Source organism: Scyliorhinus canicula, chromosome 18 (genome assembly GCF_902713615.1).
Source record: "Scyliorhinus canicula chromosome 18, sScyCan1.1, whole genome shotgun sequence".
Taxonomy (NCBI): Eukaryota; Metazoa; Chordata; class Chondrichthyes; order Carcharhiniformes; family Scyliorhinidae; genus Scyliorhinus; species Scyliorhinus canicula.
The window spans coordinates 41529573-41553643 of NC_052163.1; the positions used below are offsets into that span (position 1 = coordinate 41529573).

At 45.7% G+C, this 24071-nt stretch overlaps 1 protein-coding gene across 4 annotated transcripts in view; it reads left to right on the top strand.

The window, feature by feature from the left end:
- Positions 1-19397, top strand: part of llgl2 (LLGL scribble cell polarity complex component 2) — a 120164-nt gene extending 100767 nt beyond the window's left edge. For 3 of the 4 annotated variants that reach the window (XM_038776947.1, XM_038776948.1, XM_038776949.1), the window contains 13 exons: positions 2233-2337; positions 2952-3244; positions 5251-5404; positions 8419-8569; positions 9705-9821; positions 10339-10505; positions 12589-12853; positions 15303-15462; positions 16370-16419; positions 17599-17646; positions 17800-17857; positions 18202-18278; positions 18776-19397. In XM_038776947.1, coding sequence (XP_038632875.1) covers positions 2233-2337; positions 2952-3244; positions 5251-5404; positions 8419-8569; positions 9705-9821; positions 10339-10505; positions 12589-12853; positions 15303-15462; positions 16370-16419; positions 17599-17646; positions 17800-17857; positions 18202-18278; positions 18776-18780 — 1650 coding nt within the window. In that variant the 3' untranslated portion in view covers positions 18781-19397. Of the gene's footprint in view, positions 1-2232; positions 2338-2951; positions 3245-5250; positions 5405-8418; positions 8570-9704; positions 9822-10338; positions 10506-12588; positions 12854-15302; positions 15463-16369; positions 16420-17598; positions 17647-17799; positions 17858-18201; positions 18279-18775 lie in introns of those variants that run through there. The other variant, XM_038776950.1, reaches the window with a different exon arrangement.
- The last annotated feature ends 4674 nt before the right edge of the window (positions 19398-24071 follow it).

Sequence of the window (24071 nt, forward strand, 5' to 3'; positions counted from 1 at the left end):
AGTCCCATCACTTCCCTTGTCCAAATATATACAACATTGGCCCCTTTAACCCATACACCCGCACGCAGTGAAACAAAAAAGAAGAAAATACAGTCATCAGGTTACATCGGCACATGGCCATTACTCAATTTCTCAGCTCTGCCACAGTCCTTCTGCCTTCGCAAACTCTTCCGCTGTTCCAAAATAAAAGTCCTTGAGCTTGTAAGTCACCCTCAGCTTCGTTGGATATACAGTGCCGCACTGCACCTTGCTAATGTACAGTGTCCTCTTCACCCGGTTGAAGGCAGCCTGCCTCCTCGCCAGCTCCACTGTAAAGTCCTGGTATACACGTATACCAGCTCCAGCCCACTGCCCCACCCGCTTCTGCTTGGCCCAGCACAGGACCTTCTCCTTCACACTGTACCTACGGGAGCACAGAGTCACTACCCTTGGCGGCTCACTCACCTTAGGTACAGCCCTCCACGACCGATGAGCCCGATCCAGTTCAAATCGGGAGGGAACCCCCCCTCCCCCCAATAGTTTCGCCAACATTGTGGCAAAATACTCAAGTCGGCCTCGGTCCTTCAACTCAAATGTTTTCCAGGTCTTCCATTTTTCCTCGCAAATCCTTGTTAATCACTATCACCTTCCACATCTCCTTCCCCATCGAGGTAAGTTGATCACCGTACTGCAATAATGTCTCCTCCACTTCCTTCAGCGCCTCCCCTTGCTCCCACACCTCCACCACTGCGCTCGCCACCGCCGTCGTCACCGGGGAAATCACCTCCTCCACCAGCACACTCAAAACCTCCCTCATCTCCTTCCTCATTGTCTCCATGTATTTTGTAAACTGTCTTTCGAATTCCGCAGCCATCACTTTAGTCATTTCTTCAGCCATAAGCAATGCGGCCTCCCCGGTGCTCCAGCCTCCATTTTCCTTGGTGACCCCGCGTGACCTTTCCACTCCCCGACGGACCTTCAGCTGTTTTTTGTACGGCCGTTCGTTTGCTCACCCTCGACATTTTCCTTTACTGTGCCTTCTCCCTGCTTTTTGCCCCCTCCGTGGACCCTGGGACCGGGCTTAAAGCCCCGAAAATGCTGTTCCTGAACGGGAGCCCTCCATTGTGCGGCTGCCTCCCACCCGCCGTCACCGGAAGTCACCAAGTTCATAAATATTCTTTATTAATTGTTCAAATAACAATAAGACTGTTCCTCACTGGATGTTACACCGTTCCTCACATTATAGCAGAAAAAACACGTACACCACTAAAGAACCGGCGTTCCAAGTTGCCTTTCTCGGTTTTGAGATATCCTCGCATTTAATATCAGTGTGATTCATAACTGTCAGAGCTGCTGTATTTTAATGGGGTGTTCCATCGAATTCCTACAGTGCAGTGGGAGGCCATTTGGCCCACCGTGTCTGCACTGACTCTCCAGAAGAGCAATCTACTGAGGCACACCTCTCCGCCCTCTCCCCATAAACCTGCACATTGATCATGGTTGATACACCTGACCTGCACATCTTTGGACTGAGAAGAAACCGGATCATCCCGAGGAAATCAATGCAGAGACTGGGAGACCATGCAAACTCCACACAGTCACCCAAGGCTGGAATCGAACCCAGGTCCCTGGCGCTGTGAGGTATCAGTGCTACTACCATGCCACTGTTTATTGAGGAATTGTGCATTCCTGTCAGTATTCCTGCGCATTCCTGTCAGTATTGTTAAAAACAGAGCATTTTCCAATGTTTTCACCAACACATTTTCTCCAAGTTGAGACTGCATGATCTTATAATTTTATTCTTAACAGGATATTTACCCGTTTGTTTTTGGAGTTGATGATATTGTTTCCAGAACTGGATGGCAGGCTGTCCCACATCTTTGCAATCTAATGGGTTTGGGTGTCAACTTCAGTTTCCAATTATTGCGTATTCGTTTTATGGTCAGAATTTCAATGAAATCTACTATCCATGAATTCCACTGAAATCTTTTAAACATTCTGCCAATCTGTACTTTTAATTTTAATATTAGACCTAGAGTTCTTGTCATCAGTTTCACGTCCTTATGATGGTGAGAATGCCAAATGGAATCTCTTTCCCCCCATTATGTAGCAGTATTTCAGACTAATGGGGAGCTCCCACTGGGAGTCTAAATCAGGATTGATCCACAGCAGTTCAATGGAGGGTCTGTGTTGGCCCCACTCTGCAATAGGGCTTTTATAAAAGGTTTTTCTTTTCACATTGTGTTCCTACAGGTGGGCTCTTTTGATCCGTACAGTGATGATCCCAGGCTAGGAATTCAGAAGATTCACTTGTGCAAGTATAGCAGTCATTTGACAGTGGCTGGCACTGCAGGACAGGTGAGTTCTGGAACATTGTGCTTTGAAACCTTTCAGCGAGGAGTCCTGAACATAAAAAAAACCTGCTATTGGCTTCCCCTGTGAATTACTGGCGCCCTCCCCAGAGGCAGCCATATTCTTTTTTTTAATATAAATTTAAAGTACCCAATTTGTTTTTGCTCAAATAAGGGGCAATTTAATGTGGCCAATCTACCTACCCTGCACATCTTTGGGTTGTGGGGGTGAGACCCACGCAGACACAGGCAGAACGCGCAAACTCCACACGGACGGTGACCCGGGGCCGGGATCGAGCCCGGGTCCTTAGCATTGTGACAGCCATATTCGGATAGTACTGTGTTAGTTAGTCAAAGGGAAACGATGTTCTAAGAGCAGAAAATTTTAATTATATAGTGTAACAAACATTGCTAAGAGATGAGTATAAAATTATTTGATTCTAATGATTTCCTACAACACTGAGACCTGTTCCATGTGGACAGTAAACCTCTGCAGCAGGAATGTATAAGGAGTCAGCACCCTGTTTGTGGCTTTCGATCAGGTTTTGGGAAAGTAATTCCCTTGTTCATCCACTGGGCTCCCTGTGTCAATGCTATTGATCCCTTGTTTCTCCATGGCAGGTTTTGGTTTTGGAGCTGAATGATGAGGCTGCTGACCAGGAAGTGGCCTGCACACTTGTTGACATCTTGCAGGATCAGGATACATTTAAGTGGAAAGGCCATGAGCGTCTGAATCCGCGTGAGGAGCCCGTCCATTTCTCTGCAGGCTTCCAGCCCTTTGTCCTGGTGCAGTGTCAGCCCCCTGCTGTCGTCACATCACTTGCCTTGCATTCGGAGTGGAAACTGGTGACTTTCGGCACAAGTCACGGCTTCGGGCTCTATGACTACCAACAAAAACGCACTGTCGTGGTGAGGTCAGTTAAGGGATTGTCCAATTGGTTGTGGTCAAGTTGAGTCTGGTCAGATCAGGAATTGATTATCCATTCAATCTAGCTTCTGATGTATGCAAGTCCAGATTGTTGGTCAGGGTTTTTCAAACCAGCTCTAGGCATCTGCAGCAGTTTCCCCACATGAGGTTCTCTGTGTTGCACTCTCTTTGCGGTATATCTAAGATTGCAGTTTCATAGTCTACAGCTGAGAAAGAGGTAATTCCACTAAACAGATCCATAATTGTTGGTTATGCTCTACACTAACCTTGTCTCACCCCATCAACGTATGTTTCTATTCCTTGCTCCTTCATTCTTATTCAATTTAACTCTCTATGATATTCACCTCAGTCATGCGCTATGATAGTGAGTTCCACATTCTGACTGCTCTTGGGTAAAGAGGTTTCTCCTGAACTCCCAGTTAGATTTATTAGTGATTGTCTTTTATTTATGACCCCAAGTTCTGTTCTCACCATAAATGGAAACATCTCCACGTCTAGCTTGCGCCTTAACTGCCAATTAAACTTGCCATAGAAAGTTGAGCATGGTATTTGGGCAAATATTCAGGCGGCAGCCATTCGGTGAGGTCATGGCTGATCTATGTCATAACTCAATCCACCATATAAATATCATTTTATATTCTTGTCGAGCAATCCAAGATTTAAAATGATTGATTGAGCCCTAATATCTCATTTTTGTTTTGCTGTGGGAGAGAGTTCTTCTTCTACCGCCCTTTATGTGCAGTAACCTCTTTCCTGAATGGCCTGGCTCGGATTTTTAAATATTGTTTCCGTGTCCCAGATTCCCTGCCAGTGGGGACAAAAATTCCCTCTATTTACTCTGTACATTCCTTTCAAAATCCTAAAAACTTCCATCAAGTAACCCCTTAACCATCTTTACTCTAGGGAAAACATACCTCCGTAATCTCTCCTCATAATCTAATCCTTGAAACTCGTCTAACAATTTCTGTGGGCAGAACTGGGTGAGTTTTTATGATAAACTCTCCTGTCCCACTTTATCTCTCCGATTTTGTCGCAAGTGGGTCATGGAATCCAAGAGAAACCCGAAAGTGGGACAGAGTGTCTCTGGGACTCTGTGCCCCACATCTCCGAGTTCCATAATACAGGGCTCGCACAAACAGACACCACTGGCAGGGAAATTAGAACAATACAACTCCCATATAATAAAAGGAATAAAGTACTGTAAAGATTTCTTCTAGCTTTTTTCAATTTTCCCAATTAAGGGGCAATTTAGCTTGGCCAATCCACCTACCCTGCACATCTTTGGGTTGTGGGGGTGAGACCCATGCAGACACTGGGAGAATGTGCAAACATCACACGGACAGTGATCCTGGTCCTTGGAGCCGTGCGGCAGCAGTGCTAACCAATGCCCCACCGTGCCGGCCTGTATCTTCAAGCACTTGCACTGAGCAGGCTGACATCCTGAGACCATCTCCTCCTATATGACACATTTAGCTACAAGACCTTTTCAGGAACTGATTACTCACTGTTATTGATTTGGCTTTGAATGCAGGTCTGAGGCTTAAATGAGGGAGACTAATATTTCTGATCACCAGGGATTGTCACCCTACTTTCAAATACATCCTGTATCCAGAGGAAATTTCAAATGTTGTTCAGTGCTCTCAGGAGGGATTGTTACAGACAGATGTTTTGATGCATACACATAACGAATAGATTACTGCAGGGAAGCAGAACCCAGTATTTGCAATAAACATTCTTGGGGTAGATACATCACTGGGTTAGATGCCGAGTAAAGCTCTCTCGACACTGTTTCATCGAACACTCCCAGGGCAGCTACAGCACTGGGATAGTATACAGAGTAAAGTTCCCTCGACACTGTCCAGTTAAACACTCAGGGCAGGCGCAGTACTTTGGAGATGTTTGTTTGGTCTTCCCTCTGTGTAACTGATGTGCATTTGGCTGCAATATGTTTCTTTGAGAATTTTGTGAGCTTGTTTTACTCTATCTCAATAGGTGTACATTGCATCCCAGTGACCAGCTGGCCCTTGAGGGGCCCCTCTCGAGAGTAAAGTCAATTAAAAAGTCATTGCGACATTCATTCCGTCGGATCCGGGGGAGCAGAGTTTCTGGGAGGAAGCGAGCAGTACCTGGAAACAATGCTGCTAAGGTAAAGAGGCTCTTGCATCTGAAACATAAAGGGTGGCGCAGTACATTTCTGAAGGGGAAGATGAAATTGAGTGCTTGCATGGTGTGTGGGTGGAGAGATTGGGCTGTGGAGAAATACTTGAGTGATATGGTTGGGGGAATGATCATGGTCCTGTTTGATTCACTTGCTAGTGGGCAATTTTGCATTCTGATAAGATGGGAAAATGGTGCTTTTGATAAGTTAATACTCTGTACTTGTTCCCATGCTCTACCTTCTCTGAGTGTTTGATGGGGACATGCAGAGGCAGCTTTACTCAGAAACCGAAATGTTACACTGCACAAGGAGGCTATCCGAGCCATTGTCTCTGCACCAGCTTTTCAAACCCCTTGGTAGTACAGAACTTGAGTTTTGCCAGATAAAAAATACATTTTTTTGCCGACAGAAAGGACATGTACACACTTTGTGCCTGTTTCAACTAAGCAAAATAGATGACAGTTGTTTACTGGTTCATTCCTCAGGGTAATGCCGTGACCAATCAGCGTCATGTTGCCTCATTTAAATTTCAAACAATGCTTGGCAGTTAACTGTCAGTCACCATCAACTGGTGCATTCTCCCCTCTGCCAATCAGGGACCACTTGCCAACAAACCAGCACCCTCTTCTCATGCTGTATCAATTTGTTGATTTTCCCTCGTATTGTATTCCTGAAAATGTCCTTCAGTACAAGATGGAAAACCCCAACAAAAAAATTCCAGCATTATCCAGCTGTGGCTTAGACTTGCTGTTCCCACAATCAAGGCGTACAGAGGGGTAGGATAAAGCAAAAGATGCGCATATCGGATGCCACAAGATCCTACTTCAGAAAGTTTAGAAGAGTGTAGGGGTGAAATTCAAATAGAAATTAGTAAAACAAAGTGAAGACATAAATGAATATTGGCAAGTTAAAATCAAGGAGAACCCATAGATGTTTTATAAATGCATAAAGAGCAAGAGGTTTAATCAAGGATAATCAACCTTGTGTGCAGAAGGTCCTATCTGGCTAACGTGATTGAAATATTTTGGGGCGTTAACAAGTAGAGTCATGTGGAAAGTGTGCTTGATGTAGATGATATGAATTTTAGCAAGGCTTTTAACATGGTCCCATATGGCAGACTGATCAGAAAAGCAAGATCCCATAGGATCCAAGGAAAGGTGGTCAATTAGATCCATATGTGGCCAGAGGCAGGAAACAAAGGGTGACGGTGGATGTGTGTTTTTTGTGCTGTGAATTTCTGATTCTTTTTGAGCAGAATGTGAACCATTAGAGAATGCAAGTTCTTTTTAAAAAGCTTGGAAATGTCGTCGTTCTCACAAGCTACCAACATTCATTGTGTTGTTTATAAAATATCACTTCCAAGCCACATAGTTCAACCTTGTATAAAGCTCCAGCAGATGGTGCCCAACACTTGCTGGATGTGAGTTTGAAGCTTGCATCTTTCTTTTGAACAGAGATATATGGAATAGTCAAAATGCTGGTGGTAAATAAAGGTAAATAAATTCTAGGTTAATTGGTATGTTGCGCTCCCACGTAGTCTCAATACCTTTCCCATTATTACCAGAAGTCACTTGTGATGAATGTAAAAAATTGTCATATTTTATATTTTTTGCAGTAATATTAAAACCTGGGATAATATGACTACAGAGAGTATGATTGCTTGTGTGGTGTTTAGGGTGTCATAAAAGTACGGTAATCATTGATTTGCCGTGACGTGTTCTGCAAGTAGACCTTGAGAGCCATTTAGGGAATATCTTGTGAGGAAAGATTGAGCTTATATTCATTGGAGTTTGGAAAAATGAGAGGTGATTTTATTGAAACATCAGATTCCAGCAAGGGCTTGACAGGGTAGATGTTGGGAGGGTGTTTCCTTTCATGAGTGAAACTACAATTGGGGGACACTGTTTAAAGATAAGGGGCGCGATTCTCCGCTGCCCATGACGGGTCGGAGAATAGCGGGAGGGCCTTCCCGACATTTTTCCCGACCTCCCGCTATTCCCCCCCCCCCCCCCCCCCCCCCCCCCCACGGCCGCCCCATGACACGAATCGCTGCTCGCCGTTTTTTACAGCGAACAGCAATTCTCCCCAGGCCGATGGGCCGAGTTCCCAGGCCTTTACGGCCGTTTTCACGAACGCAAACACACCTGCTCTCACCGTTCGTGAAAACGGCCGCAAAGTGCCGTTCCGGACAACCATGGCACCGATTGGCACGGCCGTGCCAAGGGTGGCATGGGCCTGCGATCGGTGGGCACCGATCGCGGGCAGCGGGTCCGATACCCGCGCACTATTTGTTCCTCCGCCACCCCGCAGGATCAGTCTGCGGCGCGGCTGAGGGGCATGGCGGCCCGCGCATGCGCGGGTTTGACGCATATGCGTGATGATGTCATCCGCGCATGCGCGGGTTGGAGCCGTCCAACCCGCGCATGCGCGGCTGACGTCATCGTGCGCGTCAGCCGCCGTGACGCTTGGCGCGCGGGCTTAGCGACGGTTGCTAAGCCCGCGATGCCGTGCTTCACGGGGCCGCGCTGCTAGCCCCGCCCGGGGGGGGTGAATCGGGTCCTGGGAGGGGGCGCGGAGGCTGCCGTGAAACACGGCCAGTTTCACGGCAGCCTTTACGACTCTCCGCATTTGCGGAGAATCGCGCCCATTGTCTTCCGTTTAAGACCAAGATGGGGAACAATGTCTTCCCTGAAGGTTATTAGTATTTGGAATTCTCTTCCATGGAGAGTAATGGAGGCTGGGTCATTAAATATATTCAAATCCAATATAGGCAGGTTTTTGATTGACAAGGGAGTCAAAGGTTATGGGGAACAGGCAGGGAAATTGGGCTACGGCCACAATCTGTTCGGTCATGATCTTGTTGAATGCCAGAGCAGGCTCAAAGAGCTGAATGGCTTCCTCCTATTTCTTATGCTCTTGAGGCTTTATAGGCGGTGTGATGAGTTTGCTATCTATTGAGTGTGTGTTATCACCAGTCTCTCTCTCTCTCTCTCTCTCTCTAGGTGCAGGAAGCCAATGCCAGAATGGACCGGGAAGCGTTGAATGAGATGGAGCTGGCGCCAGTGCAACGCAGGATTGAGGCCCGTTCTGCCGATGACTCCTTTACTGGATTTGTCCGATCACTTTATTTTGCAGATTCTTTTATAAGAGATGGTGAGTGATTACATCAATTGAGCTGTTGATCCTGGGGATTGGTGACCAAGCAGAGCTGGTTTAATCTACATCTGACTCTGTGTGTCAATGAAATGCAATATCCCATGAGTCGTCTTTTTAGTGGGATCCCTTTAAACCGCTTCCATGCAATGCTGGATTGCACCATGCTGTAAGGAATTTTCAGTGCACCGAAAACAGCAACAAAACGCCCAATGCTGATCCAGACACAACCAGATTCTGTTGAAGGTTCCGCACAAAGGGTATCGGGTGAACCTTAAGCACATACAGTTCTGCTGGAGGGTTGCCAACTGTGATCAGATGTATTTGAGTGTTTCATCTCCTGACTTACCCCACACTCCAGGTGTTTTTTGGGCTACATCTATCTTTGTGCCATTTGGAAAGCAAAATAACATCCCAATTGGATGATGCTCGACTGTCAGCTGAACAGCCGCCTTCGCCATTTTCGGTATTTTTATACCTGATAAAGGAAAGTTCAAACAAAATGACCCAAAAAAAAACCCCAACAGTCTCTTGGTCCTGATTATTTTTCTCCAAGGTCGCACAAAACAATAAACTGGAGATTGATCTTCAATTCCTGGAGACTTCAGGCCTGGAGGATTGACAGCCCTAGCCACATGAAATCCAGAATCTACTGTAGTTTTGGCCACTCGCCAAATCCCAGAACAAATTCCTGGGAAATACCAGTTGTCACATCCTGCCAATCAGAGAATATTCCCAACTCCAAAATAAGAACCGAAAAATGCTGGAATTACCCAGCAGTTCTGATAGTTTCTGTGGAGAGAGAGTTCTGGGGAAAACCGAATTAACGTTTGGCATTAATGACCTGCTGAGGATTTCCAACATTTTTTTTATTTCAGATTTTCAGCATCTTCAGTATATTGGTTTTGTCCCACTCTGCCTCTTGGACTGGAGTTTCCAGTCCATGTCACAAGGTTACCTCTAACTCTGTGTACTTTTACTTTTGTTGATCTCTTGTGCTGAACCTTATTAGATGCCCTTTGGAGGTCGGTTGAGATAATGTGTGAAGGTGATTAGATTCAATCTGCACCAGACTGAACTTTTAAGCTGTACGTTGTATCTTGAAGCTGCTTTACGGAATTTTATTTTGTTGCAGGATCCTATCATGGGCCATCACTGTGGGCTGGCACCAATGGTGGGACCATATTTGCATACACTATTCACATTCCGCCTGTGGAGAGGAGGATGGAAGATCCTGTCACTGCAGATCAGGGTGAGTGATTCCCCACCTCATGGGAAAACCATTACGCGGTGATATCTCCCGTTGTCGTTGGGGGCTCTGGGTGAGTGACTTTTCCCTTCCTTGCAGGGAGCAGGTGGAGTGCATTTTAAGCCATGCAGTGGTTCCTCTTGTGCTCTGTCCATTGCTGTGTTGTCCATTTGTGCAGCTCTTCCACCGCACAGCTCGAGCAGTAAACCTGTCTTATGCTTTGGCCCAGAGTCACAAGCGCAGCTCGCTCCATGCTGAACTAGCTGTTCTCGCAATGGACTGCTAGCAGTCAGTGAAGAAAAATCACCTTAGACTCCTGTTTCTGATTCCCATCGGTGATGTCCACTCAGTGCTGTATGTGGGTGTTGTGTTGCACTGAATACTGAAATTACCCAACACACAGTCTGAATTTACCCAAGGGGAACAGCCAGTTCAAAGTTCTATTGGGTTAATGCTTCAAATTCCCCATTCTATTAATTTCACTAACCGATCATGTTAACTTATTTCATTATCCTTACAGCAAAGGAAATCCAGTTAATGCACAGAGCCCCTGTGGTTGGTATCTTTATACTGGACGGTCGAGGGATTCTCCTGCCTGAGCCACTAGAGGCTGCACATGACCTTTCCAAGAGCCCAGATATGCATGGGAACCACATGCTGCTGGTTATATCTGAGGAACAGTTCAAGGTAATTGGTTCAATTCCACAAACTAAGCCAAAAGAGACTGCCTGTCCGATGTTTGTCCTTTGATCTTGCGCTGTTACTAAATACACACCAATATAGCTTTCAGTCTTGAAGCTTGTTGTTTAAAAAATACTGTTGGAGATAACAATAAATCTTTAATTAAATAAAAGCATTCCAAATCAGACACCATTTCCAGTTGGATTTTTGCTTCACCTTGTTGACAAACACAGCCACTCAGAAAATTTAGAAGTTGAGTTATTTCAAACAGATGCGGGCAGCACGATAGAACAAGTGATTAGCACTGTGGCTTCACAGCGCCAGGGTCCCAGGTTCGATTCCCCGCTGGGTCACTGTCTGTGCGGAGTCTGCACGTTCTCCCCGTGTCTGCGTGGGTTTCCTCCGGGTGCTCCATTTACTCCCACAGTCCAAAGACGTGCAGGTTAGGTGGATTGGCCATGCTAAATTGCCCTTTGTGTCCAAAAATGTTAGGAGGGGTTATTGAGTTACGGGGATAGGGTGGAAGTGAGGGCTTGAGTAGGGCGGTGCAGACTCTTTGGGCCGAATGGCCTCCTTCTGCACTGTATAGAACAGTACAGCACAGAACAGGCCCTTCGGCCCTCGATGTTGTGCCGAGCAATGATCAGCCTACTCAAACCCACTTATCCCCCCTATACCCGTAACCCAACAAACCCCCCCACCTTAACCTTACTTTTTAGGACACTACGGGCAATTTAGCATGGCCAATCCACCTAACCCGCACATCTTTGGACTGTGGGAGGAAACCGGAGCACCCGGAGGAAACCCACGCACACACGGGGAGGACGTGCAGACTCCGCACAGACAGTGACCCAGCCGGGAATCGAACCTGGGACCCTGGAGCTGTGAAGCATTTATGCTAACCATCATGCTACCATGTATGTTCTATGGTCTATATTCTATGCAGATTAAGGAACCTGGCTGGCACTTACAAGCAGGAGTAGGCTATTCAAGCTTGCTCTGCCATTCAATAAGATCATAGTTGATCTGATTGTGGTCTCCAACTCTGCTTCCCTGTCTGCATCCCGTGAAATAATTTTTTTAAACCCTCACTGTACCCTGTCCAGTGTAATCACATCTGACTTGTAATGTGTTGATCGGAACTTCATGTAATACTCTATACAGTTGTAGCGCAACTCTCTGTTTGTATCCTATGCCTTGACCAACAAAGGAATGTGTACCCTATGTCTGCTTGACCACCTTATCTACCTCCCCTGCTACCTTCAGGGATCTGTGAGCATGCATCCTCTGTTCCTCTGCAATTCTCAATATCTTAACAATTATTGTGTATTCCTTGCCTTGTTTGTCCTCCCTCAAATGCATTACCTCACATTCTCTGGATTCCATTTGCCACTTCTCTGCCCACTTGACCAGTCCATTGATATCTTCCTGCAAATGATAGCTTGATCAAACGCACAGCAATTTTCATATAATCTGCAAACCTCTTAATCATAACCCTTGCATTTACGTCTAAATCCTAAGGGCAGCACGGTGGCGCAGAGGGTTAGCCCTGTTGCCTTACGGCGCCAAGGTCCCAGGTTTGATCCCGGCTCCGGGCAACTGTCCGTGTGGAGTTTGCACATTCTCCCCGTGTTTGCGTGGGTTTCGCCACCACAACCCAAAAGATGTGCAGGGTAGGTGGATTGGCCACGCTATGTTGCCCCTTAATTGGAAAAACTGAATTGGGTACTCTTAAATTTATTTTTTTTAAAGTCTAAATCCTGATATGTATCACAAGAAAAAGCCTTGCACTCTGACGGACACGTGTTTAGTTTTAGCCGAGTAGACGATAATGAACGTGCTGGTCTTTGAGAAGGTGCAGTTATTGTGGCACAGGACTGGCTCTGTCCTACTGCTCAGTTTTCCAGTTTTGGCACTGTCTTCATTAAATGCTTTATTATCCTCTTGACAGCTGAACTGAGTTCTAGACACTAATCATAAACTCTGTACTCTGCCGCTGTCCAACTACCCCATATACCTGCCCTGAATATTGGTCAGTTGAGGTTGGTGCAACTTCAAGATGCTCTGATTATGTCCACTCTATTGACAGATATTTACGCTACCAAAAGTCAGCACGAAAACCAAACTGAAGATTACGGCACTGGAAGGGTCCCGGGTGCGGAAAGTATCAGCAGCCAGTTTCAGTAGCAGTCGAGTGGAGGATTATAGTGAGAATGGGCTTCTGGTGCTGACAAACCTCGGTGATATCCAGGTCATTTCTCTCCCTGTGCTTCGAACTCAAGTTCGGTACGAGTGCATCAGGAAAGAGGATGTCAGTGGAATTGCATCCTGCGTCTTCACAAAGTCTGGGCAAGGTAAGCATTTTGCGGTGCTGGTTTTTGCCGCCCTATGCCACATAAGAGAGGAAGGAATCCACCCATTGGCAAATCCTGCAGTAATTGGAAAACGTATTTCTTTTTTTAAATAAATTTAGAGTACCCAATTTTTTTTTTCCAATTAAGGGGCAATTTGGCATGGCCAATTCACCTACCCTTTTGGGTTGTGGGGGTGAGAACCACGCAGACACGGGGAAAATGTGCAATCTCCACACGGACAGTGACCTGGATCCGGGATCGAACCTGGGTCCTCGGAGCCATGAGGAAAATGTATTGCTAAGCAAGTAACTTGTATCAGCTTTCTAATACGATCAGAATGCTATACTTAGCTGCAGGGTTTGTTTTTCCAGAAGGCAGGTGTGAATCACCATGACCCAGTGTAGGGACAAATCTGCCCAGCAATAATCACCTTATTTTAAAAAAAAATTCCTGTCATGTATTATCGTTACCTATAAAATTATGATAATACAGCCTCGGTGGGTGCTCTTTCAGAGGATCGGTGTGGGCACGATGGGCCGAATGGCCTCCTGCACTGTAGGGATTCTATGGTTCCTTCACTGTCACTGGTTCAAATCCTAACAGCACTGTGGGTGTACCTACCCCACATAGACTGCAGTGGTTCAAGGCAGCTGCTCACCCCACCTTTTTTTTAAAAATATTTTTATTCTCCTTTTTCACAATTTTTCTCCCGAATTTACACCCAACAACACTCAATAACCAACAACAAATATCTCAAACACCATAACAGTAACAACGATCCCATCCTCCCACCATGCCCAGAAATCAGCCCGCATGTTAACATAAATAAATGACAAAGAAAAAAAGGAATCCGGGATTACCCATAGCCATCTTCAACATACACAACCCACCCTCCCCCCAACTAATGTTCGATATTATCTAGTTCTTGAAAGTGCATAATAAATAGTGCCCATGACTGGGAGAACCCCTTTGAGTTTCCCCTCAGTTCGAACTTAACCTTCTCAAGGGTCAAATATTCCAAAAGGTCCCTCACCACGCTAGGGCACAGGATGGAGAGGCCGCTCTCCATCCCAGCAGGATCCGCCTTCGGGCGATCAACGAGGCGAAGTCTATGATATCTGCTTCCGCACCCGTTTCCAACCCTGGCTGGTCCGACACCCCAAATATGGCCTCCCGGGGACCTGGATCCAGCTTCACATGCACCACCTTGGAAATTACCCCAAACACCTCCTTCCAGTACTTCCCAAACTTTGGACAGGACCAAAACATATGAACGTGATTAGCGGGGGCCCCCCCACAATACTCACGCACATCTTCTACCCCTTCAAATAATCGGCTCATCCTCACCCTTGTGAGGTGTGCCCTGTACACCACCTTCAGTTGTATCAGCCCCAACCTCGCACACGAGGTAGAGGCATTCACTCTCCGGTGCACCTCACACCAGACCCCCTCCTCTATAACCTCTCCCAACTCTTCCTCCCACTTTGCTTTGATCCCCTCCAGTGGTGCCTTATCCTTTTCCAACATAGCTCCATATACCGCTGACACTGTCCCCTTCTCCAGTCCCCTTGCAGCCAGCACCTCCTCCCAACAACGTGGAGGCCGGTTCCTCCGGGAAGCTCTGTATCTCCTTCCTGGCAAAGTCCCGAACCTGCATATACCTAAACACTTCTCCCTGCTCCAGCCCATACTTCGCTTCCAGCTCCCTCAATCCTGCAAATCGTCCCCGAAGAAACAAATCTTTTAGAGTCTTAATCCCCTTCTCTTCCCATTTCCAAAAGCTTCCATCCCACCTCCCTGGCTCAAATCTGTGGTTCTCCCGGATCGGCATTTCCCTCGACCCTGCCCCCAACCCGAAGTGTTGGCGAAACTGCCTCCAGATTTTCAATGAAGCTATTGCTACCGGACTCCCTGAGTATTTCCCCGGAGCTATCGGGAGCGGGGCCGTTGCGAATGTCTTCAGCCCCGAGCCCCTGCACGAACTCTCCTCCATTCTGACCCACTGGGAATCAACCCCTCTGACCCAGCTCTGCACCTTCTCCACATTCGCCGCACCCTCACCTTCTTGAGGGCAATTAGGGATGGGCCATAAAAATAAATGCCCACATCTCGTGAAAGGATAAAACAAAACTGCACTGAATGCTGAATTCACTTTGCAATGTTACGCAAATGTATTGGTCCACAGTCTTGATGCTAGCAGAAAGTAAACAAGGGAAAAACTAATAGTTCTACCCCCTTGAAGTCTAATTCCACCCGTTGGAAGTGGCCAAGAAGCATTTGTATTTCTTATCACAAAACATTTCTGTACCTTTTGTCTTTGGGCATTCGCCCAGGTTCCACCCTGACTGCTTGAAGTATCTGATGGACTGTTCTGCGACCAATACTTGGACCTTAATGTCAACCGGAACATCACTGACTAATCCTGTAATATCTGTTTCTCCAATTTCAGGTTTTTATCTCATTTCTCCCTCTGAGTTTGAGAGATTTTCAGTTTCATCTAAGTGGGTGGTGGAACCCAGATGCATCGTTGACATCGAAGAGGGAGTCGGAACTAGAACTTTGCAACAGAGAGTAGTGCAAGATGGAGCAGTCACGAAAGCCAACACCAGGTATGTTTTACATACACAGCCCAGCCACTCACTGCACTGGAGTAGTTCAGCAGCTAAACGTCATGATGATTTTCTGAATGTCCAGTAGGATCAAAAAGATGCTCCCGTCTCCAAGGGGATGACTTAAACAGCAATTGAAACTAGATCAGTTATTAATTTCAAATCTGATATGAATCAATTTGTGTTAACCAAAAGGTTCCAAGGGACATAAAGGCAGCTGTATGTTATTTTGCAGATCAGCCATGATCTTATTGAATGGCAGAACAAGCACAAGACTAGGCAAAATAGCTTCCACCTGTTCCTGTGCTCCTTGGACATCAGGCTTACCCTCCAGAAGTGTGTGTCTGTTGGGTGATGTGTAGAGACCGTTTGCCCAATGGACGGTACATTAGTTTCTCATCTTGAGGTTGCAGTGGTGCTATTTGCTGTCTGGTGACTTGAGGAGTCTTGTCTGGTGATTCACAGCAGCCACTGTTATCAATGTTTGAGGCAATGTGAATGATTGCATCATCTGGATCCGTTTTCCCTTTACTACTCCCTGGGACTTGGTATTGCTAAATACCTATAAAGCACGAAAGTCTGACCTGGGCAGAAGGTGATGTCCCTAATAAGCTACTGTGTTGATCTTGATAACGTTTCAAAATAATTGGCTCTGACATTCTGTGGGATGTGCTGAAGACTCAAAAGTCTTTAAATCATGTATAAATGTTAAGTTCTCCTGGTTTCAGTCTGTGTGTTTGTGTTTGAATTGTCCCAAGGACATGTATTACCTGCAGCCAAGTAGCTGCTTTCCAAATACTGATGTGTTCAGTGAGTTCTGAGCCACTCCTGTTGAATCTGTCAATAATACTTTATTTGGAGACACAATTGCCCTTTTAAGAGAATGTTGATTGCTGTTGATTCACAGGGACACAGTGCATTCACATGCGCCTGGATTGAGCAGGAGTGAGGGTGATGGTAAGTCGGTCTGACTAAAGTCAACCTATTCTAAGAATATTGTTATCAATGGAATCTGGACAGGGAACAAAGAGCCTGAAATGCATGAGAGACAATATGCCTGTAAACACACTCCAGATGCCAGGAGAGAATTTCTCCTGATATCCCCATTGGCATTGGGCCGATCAACACAAATTGCAATGCTGACTTCACTGGTTCTCGCTCTCTGTCTGTCTTACTTGCCTTTTCTGGCATTTTCATACAAGCTCACTATTGAGCATGCTCAGTCTCTGGATAATGATCCAACCTGATCTTTTTCCCTAACCTCGGCGAACTGTAGAATTCATTTCAACATCCATAAATGCTCAGCACAGATCACAAAATTGGGGCTTCGCAGGGGTCTTGTGGTTGGGACGGTCATTGAAGTCCATGCTTTACCCATTGCAAAGATTGGGCTGGCTCTGAACTATAAACTCTTGTTTCAGACCCTGGGTGTCTATTACAGGTATCAAGTGTCACTTGAAGCCACATGCTGTATAGTATTTTGACTTCTGTAAAGTTTGTAAACTTAGGTCGTTCACTCGGGCTCGCTTTCGTTGCAGGGACAGGCCTCAAAGTAACTCCTGCTAACTGTAGCTGACTTTGGCAATTCCCTCGAATACTGTGCAATGTTGGAGCAGGAATTATTTGGTTTGATTTCTAAGAAATCTCCTCCTTAAACAAATAGTCAGGAGGATTGGAACAACTTGATATTTGAATATCATTTTAGTTGTTTTTTGATGCACATACACACTCGGTAGTATCCAATTTACCATCAAGTCCTCTTCAGCCTGGTACCATGGCGACCACGGACTTCCAATAGGGATTGTCTATGATCATGCTTGGCCAAGTACTGCAGTGGTTTGCCATTGCCTTCTGCAACATGCCTGGCCAGGATATTCTCCCACTTTCTTACCACCTTCCATCAAGCGTATTGGAAGGATTTACAGACTGATAAACCACCTATTTGGCCACATTATATATATACCATGGCCATCAAGTACTGAACTGGGACATGAACCTGGAGCTTCTGGCCCAGTGGTAGGGACACCACCACTGTGCCACAAGACCTTCATACCATTAAATCTATGACATAAAATATTAGGTGATAGAAAAAATTGCCAGTAAGGTCTTAAACTGATCTACAATTTCTTCCACCAGGGAGGAAAGCAGTGGAGGTCATGGAACATGCACTGCTTAATGATGAGAGTAAGTACAGTCACCAAGATCTTTTCCAAAATGTATTTGTGCTGGTGTTTCTAGCCAATGTCTGCCTTTTGTGTGGGTGTACATGCCTCAAATGGAGTGGAATGTGGTCAGTGTGTGAGTTTGTGTTTTAATTGCTCAATGTCTGTTTTTCAGGAGTTTTACTGGAGATTCAAAGCACACTTGAGTCTGAATCTACTGTAACTGACAGATTGTAAGTATTGCTGCTTGGAGAGAAGTGGGGAGGATGAGGCAGGGTTTTGGGGGAGGAGAGTGGGGGTGCTGGGATCAGGGGCAGGGAGTAAGGAGGGTGGGTGTGAGAGGTGAGTGCTACAGGGAGGAAGAGAGGCGAGGGAGAATAGGGTGGAGCATAACTGAAGCAAGAGAAAGGTGGAGGTGCAGCAGAGGAGGGAGAGAGGGGCTGGAGGAGTCTGGGGCAGGAGGTGGTATGATTTAAGGCCGTTTCCCAGTGCAGTCATACAGGGATAGAGTTATGATGATTTTTCATTCTGTTAGGTAACCCGATAGAGTTTGATACTCTGTTACTTTCTGTTGCAGGAGTTTTGGGCACCTGGATAGGAACTCGAAGAATGTGGCTGGGGTACAGCCTCAAATGCAAAGGATGATTAATGGAGGTGAGTACAGTTAGAAAGTCATGTTTTGGGCAGAAAGTTTGATGATTATAAAGAAATAAAATGTTAGCTCAGGGTTAAACAGTTCTCCAAGACCTTTAGAGGAACTTGCAGCAACTCACCTTCTGGGAAACGTGTAACTAATGCAATAGCTATCTCATTTCACTGCATTTCACTGAATGGGTTTTATTGTTCAGTCAGGTCCTCAGACAATTGTAAATTGTAATCCGAGGTTTCCATTTCCACCCATCCCTCCACTCATCCACCCACACACAGGATATTTCCTCTTCTTCCAGAGCCATCTGTCTCTGCTCAGGATTTCGGGGGAGGAGGCATTCCTGCCTGAAGGGGGTCAAAAGATCAGGAATATACCAACCTATTTCCCATTCAGTTAGTTTGGGTGAATGCAGTTGCAGTATTTCATTAGCTTTTACCATTAACTGAATGTTTATTGTGAATGTGTTTTGTCTTTGAATGTGTTTGCTCCTTCATCTACACAGATTGACAGTGACAGATGCTAATGGGAGCACTCCAGTGTGCTTTGTGCCATAACACTACATGTCCTACTGTTGGAGGAGGGGTGCCGATTGGGAGAAGGCAACTCCATGAGACAGACGGCGATTTGGGAAGATGCCAGCTTGTTTAGTGCCTAACTCACTATTGTCCTGCTTCAGCCCTTCCATGGAATATATTCCTCATTTATTTTTTTCTGTCTCTTTGCACAGTCACTGAATGTGATGGATTTTAATTAAATAACTGCCTGGGTGCAAATAGTTTTAATAGGGGAACTTTATACCACTGTCTGGTTTTTATATGGTTTTAGATATTTCTAAGGGAGTTCGCAAACTTTGAATGGAAGTGAAAATGTAGAAATAATTTTTAAATTACAGAACATTTAGTGATATTTAATATATATGTATAATTTAGTTCCTGGTGGCTGCTGTAATTGTTTTACCTAGTATAGTATACATTGAGGAAATATTTTCATACTTTCAAATGGTTTTAGTCAGTAAAGGTGCTCCTCCTGGAGTCTATTTTTGTAGCCAATCATGTCAGTAGGAACCTAATGAAACGCCACTGTAAACACTACTCTACTGACCAATAAATTAAACCATTTTCACATTTGGTTGACTGCATTTATTTCTGCCATATTTGGTTTGGACCAGATTATCAATTCTCCCCTGGAAAATGGAATCCACACTCAATGTTTTTTCTGAAATGTGTAACTTGACCCTGCCTGCTGAGTATTTCAGCTCACTGCAATGTGCAATTTGATTATCACCGTCAGGCAGGTTCTAAAGTGCTCAGTGCTAACACTACTCCTTTCAGAGAACAGACACTCCAAGGTTAGGATCATTCACAGCACTTTCACTGCTGAGTTCAGGGTCCACGCGACAATCTCACTGCTGAGTTCAAAGAGGGAGGGGTGAGGCTGTGAAAGGCTTGGAACACGAGCGTGCAAATTCCAAAATCTACCAGCAAGCACAAGAGTGATGGCTGAACAGGACTTGCTGCAAGTTAGAATAGTGTGTGGTATTTCTGCCAAGGATTTTGAGCTGACACCAATTGGTTGTGATAAATTATAAATCAACAGCACCTCCTCCACAATAGTCCTCAACACCAGGGCCCTGCAAGGATGTGTGCTCAGACCTTTACTGTACTTATATCGACATGACTGTGTGGCAAGATTTAACTCCAACTCAATCTACAAGTTTGCAGATGATACGACTGTGGTGGGCCTATCTCAAACAATGATGAATCAGACTACAGAAGGGAGATAAATTACTTAGTTGCATGGTGTACCGAAAACAACCTCTCTCTAAATGTCGAAAAGACCAAGGAACTGATCATCGACGTCGGAAAGCGTAGCACGACACACACTCCTGTCTGCATCAATGGCTCAGAAACGGAGATGGTCGATAGCTTTAAGTTCCTGGGGGTCACCATCAGTCTGTCCTGGTCCACTCGCGTTGATGCAACAGTCAAGAAAGCCCAACAACTACAGAAGCTAAAGAAATTCAGCATGTCTATATCGACTCTCACAAACTTCCATAGATGTGCGATAGAGAGCAATCCTATCCAGCTGCATCACAGCTTGGTATGACAACTGCTCAGCCCAAGATCGCAGGAATCTGCATAGTGTGGTGAACTCAGCCCAACGCATCACACAAGCTTGCCACCCTCACATTGATTCTGTATATACATCCCCCCCCCCCCCCCCCCCCCCCCCCTGCCTCAGGAAGGCAGACAGTATTATCAGAGACCCCTCCACCCAGGCATTGCCTTCTTCAAGACCATTCCATCAGGAGATGGTACAAAAGTCTGAAGACCCCACATCTAGACCTAAGTACAGCTTCTTCCCCACAGTTACAAGACCCCTCAACGACTCCCCCTCAGACTGATCTGTTCTCTGCAAGAACACAATTCACGACGCCTACGCTGCTCTTGCTCATGTATTTGCTTTGTTTGAACCCTTGTTCTGCACTATAACCAATCACTGTTTGTCGATGTATCATTTGTCAATGTACTCTGTTGATTATTATTTTTGTCTACTATTTACGTGCTGTGTATGTTCCCTTGGCTGCAGAAAAATACTTTTCACTGTACTTCGGTACATGTGACAATAAATCAAATTAAATCAAGCATCAGGTATCAACACATTATTGTCTAGGCAATAAATATACAGTTCCATACAGATCATGGCCGAAATTTTACGACCATTCTCCCAAGTGGGATCTTCCAGCTCTGCCAACCACGAACCCCCGCCGTGGGATTCCCGTAGGCGGGGAGTACATAGAACAGGAAATCCTGTTGACAATTGTGACCTGCTTCTGAAGGGGTCATGGAAAGTTCCACCCTGCAAATTACCTGTAGTCTTTGGATAGACATGATGTGGAGATGCCGGCGTTGGACTGGGGTGAGGACAGTAAGAAGTCTTACAACACCAGGTTAAAGTCCAACAGGTTTGTTTCAAACACGAGCTTTCGGAGCGCAGCTCCTTCCTCAGGTGAATGACCATCTATAACATTTAGTATGGTGGTGGTGCCACACAAGCTAATAGACAGTGTCCTTAATGTGATTATAGAGATTGCTGGTTAGACCATATAGAATCATACAACACAGGACATGGAGAGGCCATTCAGCCCATTGTGCCAACTCTTTGGAAGGTATACTCCCATACTCGTTCCCCAGAACAAATGTTTCCTCAAGCATTTATCTCATTTCCTTTTCAAAATGATTATCGAATTTGCTTCCTCCGCTTCAGCTGCCCCAGCTCTCCAGACCAAGACCCTACAAGCCCCCCCCCCCCCCCCCCCCTCTGCTCTCCAGCCTCTCTCAACTCGTGCCCGAGACTGTTGCATACATTGGATTGGATTTGTTTATTGTCACGCGTACCGAGGTACAGTGAAAAGTATTTTTCTGCAGCTCAAACGGATCATTTAGTACATGAAAAGAAAATACGTAATCGGGCAACGCAAGGTACACAATGTAAATACATAGACACAGGCATCGGGTGAAGCATACAGGAGTGTAGAATTAATCATACCAGTCCATAAGAAAATCATTCATGATTTTCATTAATGACTTGGATGAGGGAGTTGAAGGGTGGGTCAGTAAATTTGCAGATGATACGAAGATTGGTGGGGTTGTGGATAGTGAGGAGGGCTGTTGTCGGCTGCAAAGAGACATGGATAGGATGCAGAGCTGGGCTGAGAAGTGGCAGATGGAGTTTAACTCTGACAAGTGTGAGGTTGTCCATTTTGGAAGGACAAATATGAATGCGGAACACAGGGTTAACGGTAGGGTTTTTGGCAATGTAGAGGAGCAGAGAGATCTTGGGGTCTATGTTCATAGATCTTTGAAAGTTGCTCAAGTGGATAGAGCTGTGAAGAAGGCCTATGGTGTGCTAGCGTTCATTAGCAGAGGGATTGAATTTAAGAGCCGTGAGGTGATGATGCAGCTGTACAAAACCTTGATAAGGCCACATTTGGAGTACTGTGTGCAGTTCTGGTCACCTCGTTTTAGGAAAGATGTGGAAGCTTTGGAAAAGGTGTAAAGGAGATTTACCAGGATGTTGCCTGGAATGGAGAGTAGGTCTTATGAGGAAAAGTTGAGGGTGCTAGGCCTTTTCTCATTAGAACGGAGAAGGGTGAGGGGCGACTTGATAAAGGTTTATAAGATGATCAGGGGAATAGTCAGAGACTTTTTTCCCTGGGTGGAACAAACCATTACAAGGGGACATAAATTTAAGGTAAATGGTGGAAGATATAGGGGGGATGTCAGAGGTAGGTTCTTTACCCAGAGAGTAGTGGGGGCATGGAATGCACTGCCTGTGGAAGTAGTTGAGTCAGAAACGTTAGGGACCTTCAAGCGGCTATTGGATAGCTACGTGGATTATGGTAGAGTAATGGAGTGTAGATTAATTTGTTCTTAAGGGCAGCACGGTAGCATTGTGGATAGCACAATTGCTTCACAGCTCCAGGGTCCCAGGTTCGATTTTGGCTTGGGTCACTGTCTGTGTGGAGTCTGCACATCCACCCCGTGTGTGCGTGGGTTTCCTCCGGGTGCCCCGGTTTCCTCCCACAGTCCAAAGATGTGCAGGTTGGGTGGATTGGCCATGATAAATGCCCTTAGTGTCCAAAATTCTATGATCTATGATTAACCTAGGACAAAAGTTCGGCACAACATCGTGGCCGAAGGACCTGTTCTGTGCTGTATTTCTCTATCTATCTAAGAGTCCTTTAGAAGTCTGGTAACAGCGGGGAAGAAGCTGTTTTTGAATCTGTTTGTGCGTGTTTTTTTGTATCTCCTGCCCGATGGAAGAAGTTAGAGGAGTGAGTAAGCCCGGTGGGAGGGGTCTTTGATTATGCTGCACGCTTTTCCAAGGCAGCAGGTGGTGTAGATGGAGTCAATGGATGGGAGGCGGGTTCGTGTGATGGACTGGGCAGTGTTCACGACTCTCTTAAGTTTCTTGGGCCGAGCAGTTGTCAGACCATGATGCAACCAGATGGGATGCTTTCTATGGTGCACCTGTAAAAGTTGGTAAGAGTCAATGTGGACATGCCGAATTTCCTTAGTTTTCTGAAGAAGTATAGGTGCTGTCGTGCTTTCTTGGTCATTGTGTCGACAAGGGTGGACCAGGACATATTTTTGGTGATGTGCACATCTAAGAATTTGAAGCGGTCAACCATCTCCACCATTTGATGCAGACAGGGCTGTGTACAATACTTTGCTTCCTGAAGTCAATGCCCAGCTCTTTAGTATTGCTGCATTGAGGAGAAATTGTTGTTGTTACACCACTCTACTAGGTTCTGTATCACCCTTGTCGTTGTTCGCGATCCGACCCACTGAGGTTGTGTCATCAGCAAATCTGTCGATGGAGTTGGAGCCAAATTTTGCCATGCAGTCGTGTGCGCGTGTGTGTGTAAGTGTATAGGGAGCATGGTAGGAGTAACTGCAGATTAGTTTTATCTGTTGGTTTATCACATAACTTGGGTGATTTTTTTTTTCTGCAAACAGAATTTTTCAATGCTGTACTGTTAAATTTGTGTGGCTGGAATCTGGAGGTGAAAGATCAGGAGGGGGTCTGTGTGTGAGGTGAACAAATGGCTTTATATTCTCCCTGGTAATCTATTTAGACCAAATTGAGATTAATGGTTATGGGGAGTGAAGCAGGAGTGTGGAAACAGATACCACCCCTTCCTTCCTCCCCCTTCTGTTGGTACAGAGACAAGGGTTTCTGGTCTCTCCAGTGCAAGGTTTAGTGCTTGTACCATTTGTTTTCATACAACTGTG